This window comes from Carettochelys insculpta, chromosome 1 (assembly GCF_033958435.1).
Source record: "Carettochelys insculpta isolate YL-2023 chromosome 1, ASM3395843v1, whole genome shotgun sequence".
Classification (NCBI taxonomy): domain Eukaryota; kingdom Metazoa; phylum Chordata; order Testudines; family Carettochelyidae; genus Carettochelys; species Carettochelys insculpta.
The window spans coordinates 18,400,332-18,418,618 of NC_134137.1; the positions used below are offsets into that span (position 1 = coordinate 18,400,332).

General features: G+C 43.6%; 1 protein-coding gene across 7 annotated transcripts in view; it reads left to right on the forward strand.

Annotated features, from left to right (window-relative positions):
• Window positions 1-18,287, forward strand: part of EMSY (EMSY transcriptional repressor, BRCA2 interacting) — a 98,684-nt gene that overhangs the window by 1,475 nt on the left and 78,922 nt on the right. For 3 of the 7 annotated variants that reach the window (XM_074981913.1, XM_074982204.1, XM_074982328.1), the window contains exons 1-2: window positions 13,160-13,370; window positions 16,564-16,672. In XM_074981913.1, coding sequence (XP_074838014.1) covers window positions 16,603-16,672 — 70 coding nt within the window. In that variant the 5' untranslated portion in view covers window positions 13,160-13,370; window positions 16,564-16,602. Of the gene's footprint in view, window positions 1-13,159; window positions 13,371-16,563; window positions 16,673-18,287 lie in introns of those variants that run through there. The other 4 variants (XM_074982134.1, XM_074982250.1, XM_074982073.1 and 1 more) reach the window with 3 other exon arrangements.

Consider the following 18,287-nt stretch of genomic DNA (forward strand, 5'->3'; position numbering starts at 1 on the left):
ACTAAAATTTGCACCTCTGTCATAACATTGATAGACATTTATTTTATTTCATAGTCTCAAAGTTGTATTGTAAATCCACCTTGTAATGAAAATATATTGTGGGCATATTTTGTCAGCAATTATTTATTTACAACTTAATATTAGTTTTACAAATTGGCTTAAATGTCAGAGGCCATACCTTCATAGCTTTGTCTCTGCTCCAGCCAATTCACACTGCACTGATGGCACGAAGTAGCCAGAAATCTTGTGTACAGCCAAATTCATATTACCCGCACAAGACAGTTTTAATGATATGTTTCCAGCTGTTATAATACTTCTTGTGCCAGTCTTCGTCGACAGTGCATGACTGTCATTCTAAAACTCAACACAGGCAAAAGCAGACAGAGGCCCAGACTTGTGAGCAGAAGCCACCCTTGTTTCCTATTTCATGTTTTGAGCTACAAAGCTCAGCTCAGCCACAGCCCAGGAAATATTTTTAAGTTTTAGTGAGGAGCAGCTATCCTAAAGCTTTAATCTTATGAAGTCCTAGAATTTTTATTTACTAGACCTAGAGTAAAAAATGGCTCTTCATTTTCAGTTAACTCAACTTGAGTAGATATATTTTTGCTGAAAAGTAAGATACCTCCAACAAAGGATGTCATTCGGAAAGAATTTTTCAGAGGGCAGGGATGTGGGAAAACAGGTTTATATGGAATTTTCAAAGGGCTAGATCTAAAAGGACTTAAGTAACAGAGAGGAAGCAGTGCTAGTCTATACACTATTAAAACAAAAAGCAGTCAAGTAGCACTTTAAAGACTAGCAAAATAGTTAATTAGGTGAACTTTCATGGGACAGACCCACTTCTTCAGACCATAAGCAGACCAGAACAGACTCAATATTTAAGGCACAGAGAATGAAAAAGTTTCCTGGACACTACAGTACTCATCAAGGATGGCCTGATCTGTACCACACTGTACCGCAAACCTACTGATCGCTATACTTATCTACACCCTTCTAGTTTCCATCCTGCACAAGTGACTAGATCCATTGTTTACAGTCAAGCTCTTAGGTACAATCGCATTTGCTCTGATCCAACTGACAGAAACCAAAAACTACAAGAACTTTACCAAATATTCATAAACCTGAATTACCCACCAGGAGAAGTAAGAAAACAAATCGACAGGGCCAGACGAATACCCAGAGACCAGCTACTCCAAGATCGGCCCAAAAAAGCCAAGAACAGAACACCACTGGTCATCACCTACAGCCCCCAACTCAGACCACTGCAACGAATTACTAAAGACCTACAACCTATCCTTAATCAGGGTGCCACACTTCAGAAGGCCCTGGGTGACATGCCTGTTCTCTCCTACAGACAACCTCCCAACCTCATGAGGATCCTCACGAACAGCCACAGTCTATACCCCAGGAACACCAGTCCTGGAACCTTTCCCTGCAACAAAGCCCCCTGCCAGCTTTGTCCACATATCTTCTCTGGAAATACCATCACTGGACCTAACCAGGTTACTCACAGAATCACAGGCACTTTCTCATGCTCCTCTACTAACATGATATATGCCACCATGTGCCAACAATGCACAGATGCTTTGTATATTGGACAGACTTCTAACTCCCTTAGACAAAGGGTCAATGGGCACAAAACAGACATCAAAACACTCCAGATCCATGAACCAGTTAGTCAGCATTTTAATGGAATGGGGCATTCTGTCAATGACCTAAAGGTATGTGAGTTACTGAAGAAGAATTATTGCAATGTTCTGGAAAGGGAAGCAGCCGAGCTGGCTTCTATATTCAAATTCGGCACATTAACACATGGTTTAAATTGTGATGGGAACTTTGAGTCACTAGAGGGGCTCGTCTGCATACTTGGCTCAATCTAATTCTTGACCTTCCCCCACCCCACTCTCTGATTTGCTCACCTTGATTATCTTTTTCTGATTTGTCCTCCTTGCTTACTGTTTTTCGTTCTCTGTGTCTTAAATATTGAGTCTGTTCTGGTCTGGCTATGGTCTGAAGAAGTGGGTCTGTCCCACAAAAGCTCACCTAATAAACTATTTTGCTAGTCTTTAAAGTGCTACTTGACTGCTTTTTGTTTTAAAAGGACTTAAGTGCTTCAATACTTAGTGTCCTGCAGTGAATTTTTAGGCAGTTAGAAAGTCATAGGAGGAAAACTTTAACCCACATAATCTGAGTTAGGTGACTAGGTTCACAGTGAGGAAAGGCAGGCACAAACCATGCAAGCCAAATTCCTGACTCCTGGTCAACATACCTCTCAGGCCTGATGTTAGTCCTTCCCCTGCTCCTGTTCCATTATAGCTAAGGGGGAGAGGCCATGTACCCCTCCTGGTGCCACTTGGGGCCTGGCACACAATGAGGACTCTTGGCTTCACACCGGCTCTGGAGAAGGTCAGTGAGGTATGCTTCAGAAAGGGTTCACGAGGGATGCTCAGCAGGGCTGTGTGAAAATCAAGGAGCTCAGACTGGTGTACCAAAAGACCAAAGAAGCCAATGGTTAGTCTAGGTCATCTTTCCAAGTATGCACTTTTATGAGCACCTGGATCTTATTCTGGGGAGAGACCCAGCCACCTTCTCCCCAAAATGTCTGGACTCCTCAATAAATGGTGCTCAGCAGACCTCTGGCAAGGAGGATGAAGCAGAGTCTGAGGTGGTGTATGAGGAAGAGGTGGATGACAGCAGACTGCAGTCCAGCAGAGAAAAGCAGCACAAAAATTCCCTTGGCCATTTTTATTCAGTGGGAAGCAGGAAGTGAGGGAAATGCACTCTGGGATGATGACATCAGATACCCATAACCACTTTTTTTCCCCACAAGACACTGGCACAGAAACCCAAAATGCAATGGGGCTGCAGAAACTGTGGGATAGATGGCCACAATATACTGCTGCCCCAGTCAAACTTAGGCAATTTGATGGGGACACACTAAGTCAACTTTGTGGACAAGGGTGGATATTCAGCTTTATAAAATAGAGCATTAAAACATTGACTTTAATAAATTTGACTTTATTGCCAAGTATAGACATATCCAGAGTCCCACTGTTAACTCATATTTAGTTTGTGGTCCACTAAAACCCTTACATCCCTTTCTGCAGCCCTCTTTTCTGTGTGCATTTCAGCAGTGCATGTATAGCCAAACTTCATAACATCAGCTACAATGATAGCACATACGATCCAACAGAGTATTAATATTTTACAGAACAAGATGTGTAAAATGATTCCTCACAAGTCATTCTTTGTACACAACACAAAATTACGTGACAGTGGTGAATATGGGGGTGCCAGCATGTCACAGAGGGAAGCAGTAGATGGCTTTGGTAAGGCTTTTGATACACTCACAAAATAAAGTCTCATAAAGTAGGGAAATACATAGATGAAGCCATTATAAGGTTGGTACATAAACGGTTTGAAAACTATTCCCAGAGAATAGTTATCAGTGGTTCAGAGTCAAGCTGGAAGGGCACAGCAAGTGATGTTTCGATTGGGATGAATTATGAGTTCAGTTGTTTTCAATATCTTAAAGAATTTGGATAATGACAGAGTAGATCTACAAAATCTGAAGGTGATACCAAGTTAGGAAGGGATGCAAGTGCTTTGCAGGATATGATTAAAATTCAAAGTGATCTGGACAAACTGAAGAAATGGTGTGAAGTGAATAGCATGAAATTCAGTAAAGACAAATTCAAAGTACTCCACTTAGGAAGGAACAATCAGTTGCACACATAAAATGGGAAATGACTGGCTAGGAAGGTCTACTGCAGAGAGAGATCTACAGGTAATAGTCAATCATTAGCTAAATGTGAGTCAACAGTACAACATTTTTGCAAAAAATCCACCATAAACCTCTTTTGGGGATGTATTAACAGGAGTGTTTATAAGAAGGACATGAAAAGTAATCTCTGATCTACTCTATGCTGATTAGGTCTCAACTGGTGTATCGTGTTCATTTCTGCCAGCAGCACTGTATGCTGTACATAATACTATTCACCCATTTTCTATTCATCTTAATCTCTTCTGTTTCTTTGACACATTTAATCCAATCAAAAGTGGCCTAACAGCTACAAATGGGCTGCAGTCCACATGTTAGAGGTGGTATTTGGTAAACACTGATCAGAGAAATCTCTTAGAGCTGGGTTCAATAAGCAAGAATCAGCATCAGTCTGAATACAGGAGGCAAAAGTCTGGTTGGAAACAGGGACTAGAAATCATGAGGCGAGTTCTCATCTAGCACCAAGCCACAGACCTAAAGTCTGAATGGTTACCCAGACAACTTCCTGAGGAAGCTCTCCAAGCTTCAATAGGGCGCTTGGCCAATCAAGACGGCTGTAGGGCACTGTCACTCTGGCTCTCATGACTGAGACTTCCTGTGGTGATGTCTCTCCACAGGACTTCCTGGGCAGGACTCCGCATTGCTTTCCAGGGCACTGTGGGAACATTAGCTGTCATGGGCTCTACAGACATGAGCTGTACTATGTAGCTCTTTTACAGTGCACAGTTCTGGCCTCTGAGTCAGAAAAAGGCAGTGAACATGATTAGGGGTATGGAATAATTTCCATATGAGGTGAGACTAAAAAGATGGACTACACGATTGAGAAAAGTGACAATTTATGGGGGACATAATAGAGGTTTATAGAATCATGAATAGTCTGGAGAAAGTTAATAGGGATGTGTTATTTACCCTTTCACAAAACACAGGTGGTATTAGGGTCACCTGAGGAAATTAACAGACAGCAGTTTAAAAACAATCATGAGGAAGTACTTCACACAATGCACAGTCAACCTGTCGAACTTGTTGCCTGGGAACACTGCGAAGGACAGAAGTATAAATAAAAAGAATTAGATAAGTTCATATCTATTATTAGCTAAAATGATCAGGGACACAACCTATGCTCTTGGTGTACCAAAACCTTCAAATGACAGATACTGGGACTGGATTACAGGAAGAATGGATTACTCAAAATTTCTTTATTCTTTTCCTTCCTCAGAAGTATTTGGCACCATCTACTGTTGGAAGCAGTGGTGTCAGGGTAACCATGGGTGGACTAGACTTCACTGCCCTTCTCTAGGGCCTTTAAAAAAAACAAACAAACCCACAGCCATACAGTACTGGAGACCCAGAGTTCCATCTGTAAGGAATTTCAGCAAGGACTGCCCAGTGTCAGCCTCCCTATATTGAAGTTCCAGAAGAATCTAAAGAAATGAATTTAACAAAATAACTTTATAAAATCTTATGAAGAAACAATCTAATTCTTACAACAGAACACAGCTATTTTATAATGTAGAGATAGTGTCCATAGTTACAGTCAACATAATTGAAAAAAAAAAAAACAACCTAAAAGTAAAATTGAATAGTTCAGTCCACACAAATTCAGTAAAAAAAGACAGAGATCCCAAAAGCTTATATTTAGTTCACCAAAGCCTCAGTTTGTACCTCTGATCATCAAATCTGCACCATATGCTGAGTCTGAACCATCTCTCCACTTGCTTGTAGGGCATCCTCAGCAGACGTCCAGGCAGCCTCTTCCTCTGCTGTGGATTGCTGCTAGGCAGCCAGCTCACTGACTATAAGGGTGTGTCGACACGGGCACAAATCTTCGAAATAGCCATGCTAATGGCCATTTTGAAGATTACTAATGAGGCGCTGAATTGAATATTCAGTGTCTCATTAGCATTAGGACACTTCTGGCCACGGTGCTTCGAAAGTGCTGCTTTCGAAAGCGCGTGGCTCGGCGCAACTACACGGGGGTCCTTTTTGAAAGGACCCCACACCTTTCAAAATCCCCTTATTCTGATCACTGATTGGAATAAGGGGATTTCGAAAGGTGCAGGGTCCTTAAAAAAGGAGCCTGTGTAGCTGCGCCGAGCCATGCGCTTTTGAAGCGCCGTGGCCGGAAGCGTCCTAATGCTAATGAGGCGCTGACTATTCAGTTCAGTGCCTCATTAGTAATCTTCGAAATATGGCCATTTTGAAGATTTGTGCCTGTGTAGACACAGCCTAAGAGTCAGTTAACTTACATGAGTGAACATCAAAACAAAAAAGCATTGAAGTAGCACTTTAAAGACTAACAAAATATGAGTGAACAGGCGTAAATAAACCCTATTACAAAAAAATAAAGCAGACTAAAAGTAGAAGGGATTCTTTCCCCATTGCTATATTTACAGAGAAGCTGAAGAATCATACCGAGAAAAATAACTAAAACAGTTTGACTAAAATCAAAACAACATTCAGACAATCAACACGAAAAAGGTATTTTCCCTTCCAGGTTCCCCTTGCTCCCAAGTAGCATTGCCCATGATCCCTGTCAGAGGGTTAACAACAGGCTGCAGAGTGAAGAACAGTCTGATCCCTACTTTGGCTCATTTTCCCACCTCACACAGGCCTTAGACAAGCTTCTACCCTGCCTGCTTTCTTTTGAAATCTGCCCCAAACTATTGGCGCGAACTCCAGAAACTTCTGGGTGGACTGGTAAATCTGCCCAGCAACAGCAACCCTTACCTCCCTGCACAGGGGTCTCTTAAAGAGATAGTTCCCTACTAGGCGCCTGGGTTACATCAGCAGCTGTCATGGGCCCCAGGGCAAGGTGGGAGAGGGGGGCAACTCTGCACCCCTGGAAAGGGAAGGCCAAAAGCAGTCAACTGTCAGTGCTGCCCAGAGCATGGTGCCTTACTCCCTGCCCCCTGTTCCCTCACAGATATGTGCAGTGGCATTTCAAAGGGGACTGGAGCTCCAGCTGTCACTGCTCCAGACCCCTTTGAAATGCTGACTCCCAGGGCTCTCCCCACCACTCCATGGGTGGGCCTGGCTGGAAGACAGGATACTGGCTAGACAGACTACTGATTTTGCGATAGCCTCAGACTTTCTCTGTAGCAGGGAAGAAGTGCAGCAGCAGGAGGCTGGCAAAGCCTTTCTCAGCTGCTAAAGCCATGGAGCGTCCTGCTGTCTCGCAGGTGATGGAACCTTTTGCTGAAGCAGAGAACGGCTACATCAGGTGGCAGACAGCAGGACAAGTCACAGTTAAAAACAACACTATATAATGGAAGGTATGGCTTGGATGAGTAGGATATAGGCTTGCATCTATGTCCACACCTATCAGGCATCTCGGTACTAAACTACACCTCATCTTGGATACTGCTACTTAAACCTGTGCTCTGGCACTACCCAAGTACACACCACACCAAAGACATGCAATGTAGACGTACGATAAGGCTCTGGTCCTACCACCATTCAAGTCAAGGCAAAGCTCCTAATAATTTTAATAATGCAGGAGGACCTTAAATGAGGACTAAGGCTCTCATCATGCATGAAGTTAAATATACACATATATTCAGGACTGAGAAGCTCATCAAGATGTAGTTGTTTTCAATGCATCTCCTTCTATTCAGTGGAAAGGTAGATCAATTTTTAAAGTCTTGATTGTTTTCAAAACCTGTCAAGGTGATCAGAAACATTTCATTTCACCCCGCTTGGAAAAAAATATGAAAATATCTTTTGTAACAGGCCTGGGCCAAATTGTTCTCCTATGTATTACTGTGATGGCTTTCAGATGTGAATTTCTTGAACAGATGGAGCGTTCAGGATGTACAGAGCCCATTAAAGAAATTGGTTTCCAGTAATGAGGTTTTATCGTATATGCATGCTGTATACTAAATGAGGAAAGAAAGTTTATAAACCCTCTAAGTACCTCTAGTACAATTGTTCTTGTATTTTAACAATTAACATTTTGAGACTTACTCAAAGTATAGTGTTGTTCAAAAATGCTTTTCCAGATGTGTTCACATTCCATTTATGTTTAGCAGGGACCATTTCAGTCTTGTTGCTGTATGTATAATACTATCTCTTTATCCTTTTAAATACCTCTTGTTAATGAAATGGTATGTGTGCAGTTCTTAATTATGGTACAATTTTGAGTTTTGTAACATGTTTAAGGTCAGCATTATTTTGCTTTCCGGGTCTCTCTTCCACTGAATAATGGTTGCAAGATAATACTTTAAATCAGTGTTTCCCAAACTGTGTTCCGTGGAACAGTGGTGTTCTGCACAATGTGAATAGGCATTCCATGAAAAATTTTTGATGCTAGCGATATTTTTCCTTCTAAAATATTAAATATGAAATTATACTTGTATCAAAAATACTAAAGTATTTAACTAGTATTTAGATTGAGGGTATATTAATATTAATAACACATTCATAATAGTATAGTTGTTATTGTATGACTCATGCCAAAACAATCAGAGTCGATCTGGATTGTTTTGGCATGCATTGTGTGCAAAGAAATCACATGTATGATACAAGGACCCAACTCTCTAGCATCGTTGCTAATATTAAGCAGATTTTTGATCAAAAGATGCAAAAAGACTCTTCTCACTAAAAAAAAACCTATCAAATGTTTATTTTTATTTTTTCTGTAGTTTTCTGTAAAAATAAATTTATAAAAACACAAAATTTAAAATTTTTTTCATACTTAATCTGTTGTCTATACTTTTTCATAAAAAGTGTTTTTTTAAGCTTTAAGGAAGGACATTACTTTTTCTGAACAATGTTGTCCTTTCTATTTTTATACAAAAGAACAACATGAACCATCCTTCTTTTGGCTGTTATATTATGTTTTGTTTTACATTTGTTTTTAGTTTTTATACTTAATTATACAGTCGCTAACTGTATTCCTATCAGCAGGACATTATAGTTGTTCATTCAGATGACTTTCTCATTATTTTTTGTCCTTTGCAATATAAAAAACATAAAGCCCCCCCAACTCCCTGAAATCAACTTTTGAGCATTACATGTTGCAATTTTTCAGTATGAAAGCCTGCATCCGTCACCCCCGACCAGCATGTGTGTGTTCTTTCAATGTATGCCAAACCCAGAAGTGTTCCATGGCCAAATTAGTTTGGGAAATGCTGCTTTAAATGCATTTTATGGGGAATGATCTGACTGACCTTATCTTTCAGTGAAATCTAACCTTTTTAAATTATACTGTTTAAGTACAATAAATTATGCAGGATTGCTGCTACTAAAATGGAAAGAGTATTTGCAAGAGGAAACGAAATCATAAAGCTTTTAGTGGCTTTATTGCTAAGCATTATCTATCTCCCAACACATACAGGGAGAAATTGTCATCAGTGTGCTAGGAGAAAAAGGGGAGCAACATAACGTGTAAAGGACTTTGCGTCCAGAACTGTAGCCGTTTTGAAATGTGCTGAAATGTATGGTGGCAGACAAAAATCAACAGATCATGATGACTGTTGGTTGCCTGTTATTCTGGTGACACCATGAAAGCAAAAGCAACATATATAAATGTGTGAGAGTTAAACTTCCAGTCCTGTTGCACAGATAAACTCATAAAGTTAGAGCTGGAAGAGACCTTAAGAGGTCATCAAGTCTTGCCTCTGCCATGAGATAGGACCAACTCAACCGAGAGCATCCCTGACAAACGTTTCTCCAGCCTGTACTTAAAAACGTGCAGTGATAGGTATTCCACAGCCTCTCTCGGATGTCTCTTCCAGATCTTAACCCTTATAGTTAGAATTTTTTTCATAATATCTAACCAAGATCTTCCATGTGCAGACTACATCCATTACTTCTTGTTCTGCTGTCCATGGCCATAGAGAACAATTGATCACCATCTTCTTTATAGTGGCGCTTAACATATTTGTAAGACTTAACAGGTCTTCTCTTTAGTCTCTTTTTCTTAAGATTAAACATTAAACAAGATTTTATAGCCTTTCCTTTGTTATTTTCTGTTGCTGTCATCTGGACTCTCTTCAGTTGGTTTAAATCTTTCGTGAAGTATGGGGCCCAGAACTGGATGTAGCTCCAGTGGAGGCCTCACTAGTGCTCAGCAGAGTGGGAGAATTACTTCCTGTGTTATATACACAGCACTCCTATAATGCACCACATGATTTTATCCTTTTTTTGTAACTGCATATTTTTATGTATTATCTTACATCATCAGCAGAAGGTAGCAGCAGCAGCTTCAGAGCGATCATATTTCAGTATCTCTCATTTTATAAAACAAATTTTGGGGAGAAAATGCCAAATGCATTTTTTTTAAAAAAGTATCATGGAAAAACCCCACCAGCATTCAATGAACTACAAAAAGGTTGTCTTCCACCAGATATTGCAAAGGAAGTTTTGCCCATTTTTTCCAAATTGTTCTACTGACATCACAAATGAGGGTTGGCAGTATCTGGCCCAGAGTTTGCCAGCAAAAGGTAGTGTTGGCAAAAGGAAGTGCAGTTTATTCTTTCTTGCACTATCTTTGCTGAATCTAACTGAATTTGTGCTGACAAATTCTTCTTTCAGATAATGTGCAGAAGTGGCTCTTCTTGCTTTGGCTCTTGAAAAGAGATCCTTAACATGAAACAGAAAGTCAAAGTCTTTTGTTAGACCTTGTTGTTGTCCAACATACCTATCTAGATAGATAGATATGTTAAGAATCCAAGAAGTTCATAAATTTTCAGAGAACAATGTGAAATAGCAAGTTAGGAAATGGTAATCAATAATCATAGGGCTGTAAGAATCATGAAAAACTCTCTATTACAGTTCCCTGCACACAAGGCAGGACAAAGTATTATCTAAGCCAAAGGGGGCAAACTATGGCCCACTAGCCACATCCAGCCTGTCAGACCCTTTTGGCTGCCCCCCCCCCAACTCTGTCAGGGGAGTGGGGTCAGGACAGCTGTGATGCAAGGAGCCAGCAAACTCCCAGGTAGCATGGTGAGCAGAGGCAGCTGGTGATCTAGCCACCCAGGGAGGCTAGCCCAAGTCCCTTCACATTCCTTGCAATCTCAGCTCCCCCACTTCCTGCATATGTTGGTTGCCACGCTGCCAGCCCTGATACTCCAAGCAATATGGCTCCAACACCGGACGGGTAGAGTGGCTGCAGTGCTCTGGGTAGTGTAGTCAGGGCATGGGGAGTTAGAAAGGTTGGATGGGGCAAGGGTCCCAGGAGAGTAGTCAAGGGCCAAGCAGTCAAAGGGATTGGATAGGAGACAGAGAGTCACAGAGGGGCAGTCAGGGTGGTGACAGGGACTGGGCCACACCTGGTTGTTTGGGGAGCCACAGCTTCGGACAGCCTTCTGTAACCAGACCTCCACACAAACTCTGTACCTGATCTGGCACTCAGGACAAAAAGTTTACCTACTTCTGATCTAGACTGTCTCTGAGGGAGTTAGTCTAACCTGCTCTTCAGTATCTCCAATGGTGTAGATTCCACAACATCCCTCGGAAATTTACTCCAGTGCTTACCTACCCCAATAATTGGGAATTTTTTTTTCCTAAAGTTCAACCTAAATCACCTTTGCTACAATTTAAGGCCCTTGCTTTTGTTCTGTCCTCAGAGGTTGAAGAAAACAATGTTTCCTCCTCCTTGTTACAAGCTTTTGTGCATTTGAACACTGTTATCATGTTCCCTCCCCTTAGTCTTCTCCAGACTAAACAAACATATTTTTCAATCTTCCCTTTAGATCACGTTTTCTAAACCTTTAATACTTTTCCTTCCTCTTCTCCATTTTGTGCACATCTTTCCTGAAATGTTGCACCCAAAATGGACACAATAATCCAGTTGAGGGCTAATCACCATAGTGGAAGAATTACTTCTTTGTCTTACTCATAACACTTCTGCTAATACATCCCATAATAATTTTTGCAACAGCATTACACTGTTTACTCATATCTATCTTTTGATATACTATGAAATAATGGCCTCTGTAGGGAAGATCCAAGCACCTGTGCTACCTGAGAAAATAACTACGGACTGAACTAGAAATTGAAAAAACAAAACAAAGCACATTCTCACTTTGTCTTTACCTTGAAAAATTTCCAATTGTTTCTTACATTCTGAAAGCCAAATATGAAATCAGCCTTATTTATTTTCTTGCTGTAAAATGCAAGCACAACTCAGTTACAGTCACGCTTTCTGCAGACTTTTTCTTTTCTACTTATTTTTTCGGTGGGTCTGCAACATATTTTTCTATAAACAATGCACATCTTTTGGCCTTACCAGCTGAAAATCTTTCCTTGCAATACTGTGAAGTATGTCAAGTGACCCTGTAGCTGCTTCTCCAGGTGGTCAGCCCATAGAAGTTACAAAACCAAGAAACAGTTATTCTTAAAATATGTGTAGTTAACTCTTGGCATTTGCACCTGCTGCAGCTATGGTACAGCGGCATAGAATGCTGTTTTGAGGAAAAGAAATAGCCAAGGAGACGAGTTTGGAATCTGCCCCAAGGGCGTATTTGAAAACTGGTTAAAGAAAAAGTGAAAAGAGAGTGCACTAGGGTGAAAAGCCTCTGCGTAATCCTCAGTTATATGCAGAATATATAGTAGCATAAAGCACCTGAAAATTTGAGACACCACTGGGTCTTAATGTCCATCCACTTACTTTTTCCTACCCCTGTTCTGTGACGTCGTTTCCTCTGGAGAGGAGCTAGTGAGCTGAAAACTGAAAAAGTATGCCAGAGCTATTAACAGAGCATTGAACGTGTGAAAAGAGCATGTAACAGGCATTTGCAAACCACAGGTAGATGTTGCGGTTCTCAATTTACAACAACAGTAGCTTAGTTAATATTTGCTTTAAGACTATTTCATTAGTGCATTGCTGACGATTATAAAAACACACCTCTAAGCAATCATAACCCTCTCCCGGCGCTGCCCTCGGGCATTGGGGCCACAGTTGAATAGTATTGTGTAGGGCCTCATAAAGTCCTGAGAAGAGCACTGGGCAGCTGTCTCCTGCAAATGAAACCCCCTTAACCCCACCGTACAGCCAATCTTCCCGGCCGGAGCTCCCCCCACGTCCCAGCCTGGGGAAAGTGAAAGAGAAGGGCAGGGCTTGGGGAGAGGAATGGGGAGGGGGTGTTGTTAGCTACTCTACTATTAGAGACTTGGTAAAGCCAGTCCCAGCACACTGCCAGGCCACGCCCGCCCCAAACAGCCACCGGGGCCAAGCACACAGTCTCTCCTCCCCATCATGCACAGGTGTTTGCCTAGCTCTGGAGTACGTTGCACCGCGGGACCAAGTCTGTCCTCTTTAGCTCACCATTCTATGTCGCACCAAATGACTACAACTCCCAGGAGAACCCCGAGCGACGCCCACCCACAACTACGTTGGAAGCGGGTTCGCTTGATGCTCTGAACCGCTCCTTCTCTCGCGCACCAGCCGGCTGTACGTCGTGACGTCTGAAGGGAAGAACTACATTTCCCAGAGTGCCCCACGCGCTCGCGCATGCGAGCTGATGTTTTACCGCCATCTTGGTTGGCTGGATTGCTGCCTGCCGCCGCCGCTGCTAAACAAACCCGAAGCTGCCCGGGCTTTGCCGCTGAGGAGCTTTTAGATGTTCCTAGAACGGCCGGGCAGGTGGGTCCTTACGCGGGAGCCTGGGCGGGACCGGGACCGGGACTCCCCCTGCGTGGGCTTGCCTAGCGCCGTATCCACGTCAGTGAGCGGCGCAGGAGCGGACTGCTCCCGCTTCCCGTTGTCCGGCAGGCGGAGCGTCCTCTGCCTGGGATGAGCCAGCACGGAGCTACCTCGCCGGAGCGGTAGGCTTCCGCCTGGCTCAGGGAGCGGGGAGCCGCGTCCCGCCCTACACACGACGCCCCGGCTTAGGGAAGACGGAGCTCTGCCCTCCTCCTCACAACGCCCCTCCCCCGAGCGACAGAAGAGGGAGCTGCGCGCCCCCCACCCCCCCGAGCACCCCTTCCCCGGCCGAGGGAGGAGCTGCGCGCCCCCCACCCGAGCACCCCTTCCCCGGCCGAGGGAGGCGCTGTGTCTCCCTCCTCCTCTCCCCAGACCTAGGAGGGAGCTTGCCCACCCCCCCAGCACCTCTCCCTCAGCTGAAGGAGGAGGAAGGAGCTGTGCCCCACACACGCACGCAGAGCGCCCCTGCCCGGACCGAGGGAGGAGGGACCTGTGACTCCTCCTCCCCCCCCCCCCCCCCCCGTGCACACACGCACAGCGCCCCTGCCCAGACCGAGGGGAGGATTATGTGAGGACTTCCTCCCCACACACACAGCGCCCCTGCCCGGACCGAGGGGAGGATTATGTGAGGACTTCCTCCCCACACACACAGCGCCCCTGCCCGGGCCGAGGGGAGGATTATGTAAAGACTTCCCCCACACATACACAGCGCCCCTGCCCAGACCGAGGGCGGAGGGACTTGTGACTCCCCTCCCCTCCCCCTACTCCGCACTCACTCACTCACAGCGTTCTTGCCCAGCCGGAGGGAGGAGGGAGCTGTGCCCTCCCCTACTTCTCCCCCAGCGGAGGGCAGTGGGAGCTGTCCCCTATGCCACACACAACAGCTTCCGCTGAGGGAGGAGAGAGCAGCAGTACGCCCCACACAAAGAGCCACCCCCAGCCTGGCTGAGATAAGAGGGGACGAAAGCACATATCCCCCCACCCTGCCTGAGGGAGCTGTGTGCTGCACTTCTCCTCAGGGAGCTGCTCTTCCCCTCTCAGGCTGCCCTCCTCATGGGCTGAGGAAAGAGGGAGCAGCTCTATCAGACTGGGGGTAGGAGAAGCCTTTTCCTGGCCCTTCCCCCAGTATAGGGAGGTCAGCGGAGGTTTTTCACTTCTACCTTGGGGTGGGGTGTGGTGGGTGTAACAAAGGCCCCATGTTTTCCTGGCCCATCATGTCTTGTTTGGGATGTGAGCTCACAAAGCCCTTTCTGTTACAAGACATTGATAATAGGCACAATGAATTTGGTAGTGGGTAGGCGTATTCTGGTTCTGCTGTCAGAGCTTCCTGTGGTGCTCTGGGATACCCGTTCAATGTTTATATAGTGCTGTATGATGCTATGAATGCTTTGTTTGCTAAACACAACACTTCTCATTGCTCTGTGGTGATTCAGTCTAACGGCCCGCGTGTGGAACAAGTGGTGTCACTGTCTTGCACAAGTCTATTAATCTGTCTGCCTCTGGCTAGTAATTTTTTTAGAGAGTGAACAAAATCATTCTGATGTGTGGTTTTTATCACTGTCAATAAATGGCTGGCCATGTTAGATACGGTGCCTATAGTGTGCCTGAATAAGTAAATATTTTCTGGTCTGAAACATAACAGATGAATGCTAGGGCAGTTGCTTGGGTTGTATAGTCATTGTAGCTAGAACAAACACATCCTATGTGCTTTGTGTATAAGGAGAGAGAGGGGACAGCTCTGTATGTAAGAGAGAGCGTGGCATGGCAGAAGTTCTGAGAAAGATATAGGCAGATTACAGGCTAGGGTAAATCCTCAGGTGTGTCTATACTACAGAGACCATACTAACATAGCTACTTCATGCTGTCATAGCCCCACAGAGTAAATGCAGTCTGCACTGACTGACAATGTTTTTCTGTCAGTGTAGGAACATTACTACCCTGAACATTAGATACCTTAGTGGAAGCACTTTGACATCAGCATGGTTGGTATTACGTTGGCATTGGTACAGTGTTTAGCGAAGTGGTTTATTCACACCTCTGACTGATTCAGCTATTCCAGTGTAACTTCAAAGTATAGACCAGTGTTTCCCAATTTTATTTGACCACAGAACCCTTTTAAACTTGAAAGAGTTTTGCAAAACTCCATTTCCAGGCTTCATGCCCCTCAGTCCCCAAACCAACCCCACATCTCCAGGCTTTACCCACCTCAGCCCCCAGATCTGCCCCTTATCACCAAGCTTTACCCCCCATCCCTCAAACCCACCTCCTGTCCACAGACTTAACCCACCTCAGCCCCAAACCAACCCCTGGGACTAATCCATCCATGGTGTTGGCTGGGGAGCCTGCACTGGGTGGCTATATGCACCCAGTGGAAAGAAAGCTGGTGGAGGTGTCCCACTAAGGCGAGTGGCTGCTCAGGTAGCATGATGCGTGAGGGGCTCCCTGCCCTGCTGCTGCTGAAATAATGGAACTAAATTCAGTTGGTTAAATGTCTGGGTCCCTCCCGCTGCCCTGTCAGCTATTGTAACAGAATTTTCTCATGGAACCCTTACTTTCACTTCACAGAACCTGTCATGGCTTCTTTCCCATTCTAGCAAGATAAATGCAGAAGTGAGGGCCAGCAAAAGTACCTCCAAAACCTTATGTACCAGGTTTTGGTATAAACTTCCCCCCAAAAATTCTAAAAACCTTAGCTTTTGGGGATAAAATTCTCTGCCACCACCCAAGTAATAATAAGGAAACCAGGGAGAGACATGCCCTTCCCTGAGGCAGCACAGAAACAAAAGAAAAAAAAAACAAAGGGAAAAGAGAAAAAATTCAAAGCTAAAATTTAATTTTTACCTACATTCCTATAGGCCAACCTCACCTGGCTAAAAATGTTAACCCTTTTACTCCCAGGCTGCTGGCTAACCCTCATAATTATAACAGAACCCCATCTGGGAAACACTGGTGTTGACCATGCTAGTGGCAGAATTCCATTATAATGAAATGTGAAGCCTTTTGCAGGAGTTCAGGTAGAAGATGGCTCATGGAAATGAAAATGATCTTGATTAGTGCAAAACCTCCTCAGAGCATCACCAGGTTGCCAGATGTAGAGCATGGATTTGAATTTAAAGTATTTATATTTTTTCAGGCAGGCTGAGCTCTGTGGGAGCACAAAGAGAGGGAGAGAATGCCTGTTGTGTGGCCAACTCTTCTGGATCTCAGCAGGGATGAATGCAAGAGGATTCTTCGCAAACTGGGTACAGTAAGAAGCAACTTCGTATGTCTGCCCCACTGGCTGTTGGGTCCTTCATAGATTGCTAGAACAGGAAGGGTCCTTGAGGGGCCATCAAGTCCAGCCCTCTGCACTTACGGCAGTACCAAGCACTACCTAGATCATTCCTGGGAAATGTGTGTCTAACCTGCTCTTAAAAATCTCCAGTGATGGAGATTCCACAACCACTCCAGGCAATTTATTCCGGTGCTTAAACTCCCTGACAGGATGTTTTTCCTAATGTCCAAACTAACCCACCCTTACTGCAATTTAAGTCTATTGCTTCTTGTCCTATCACCAGAGGTTAAGGAGAATAATTTTTCTCCCTCCTCAAAACATCCTTTTATGTACTTGAAAGCTGTTATGCGTCCTCTGTCTTTTCTTTTCCAAACCAAACAACCCCAATTCTTTCAGTCTTCTCTCATAGGTCATGTATTCTAGACCTTTGATCATTTTTCTTGGACTTTGGACCTTCTCCAACTTCTCCATCTTCCCTGAGACATGCTCAGAACTGTGCATAGTGTTCCAGTTGATGCTTAATTTGCACAGAGTACAGTGGAAGAATTACTTCTGGTGTTGTTTTTGCAACAATGTTAATACATCCCAAAATGATGGGTTTTTTGTTTGCAACAGTATTGCACAGTTGACTCATATTTAGCTTGTGGTGCACTGTGACACCTAGATACCTTTGTGCAGTTCTCCTTACCTTTTCCAGTTTCGTATGTGTAAAACTGATCCTTCCCAAATGGAATGTGTTTAATTTGCTCTTACTGAATTTAATCCTGTTTTCTTTAGACCATTTCTCCAGTTTGTCTGGGTAATTTTGAATTATAATTCTGTCCTTTGTGTATCGATGTTCAGTGTCTTCATTAAATGCTTTGATATGTTTGCTGTCAACTTACAATATAGAGAAAGTGGTGAATAAGTGTCAGTGTTTTCACAGGTCTTTGATAGTTGGGGATGCTCATTATGGATTCAAAGAATAGAGCTGGCTGTAAATCTAATTTTACAGCATCTTTTTGGCTGAAGGAAACTTCCATTGGATACAGTAGTCAGTCTTTTTCCTTACTTACCTACACTGCAGATTGTTTTCAGTCACATTAATGTGTAATAGGATACTTTTAAATCAAAAGTGAATGCAGACTTACCAGTTACTATCTCCGCGTGATAAATCCAAAAATGCAGGTAGGATGTAGAGCAAACATGAAAGTAAAACATGTCTTTCCATACTACACGTTTAGTTGTCACAGTGCCTTGAATTTCATCTGCAAACCTACTGAAATGCAGATACTTAATAAAATAAATTTCCACAATACAATGTCGTTTCCAGTCTTCAATTACAGGAAGACAGGAACTGGCTGGGAGATGTGAAAACAATCTCCTCCATTGATTTAATGGTCATAGCAATAGGATCTTACTGAATTGCTGTAGCCAAGAGAGCTCTGGATGCTTTGCCCAAATGAAAATTTGTAATTGTAAGAGTGTTTCTGGGTGCTTCCTCCATAACATGCATATTTAATAAGGCAATACTTTATTATTGAACGAAGAAAAATCTTGAGTTTTCTTTTCAGACTTTCATTCAAGTAACAAAGTTTAGTGCT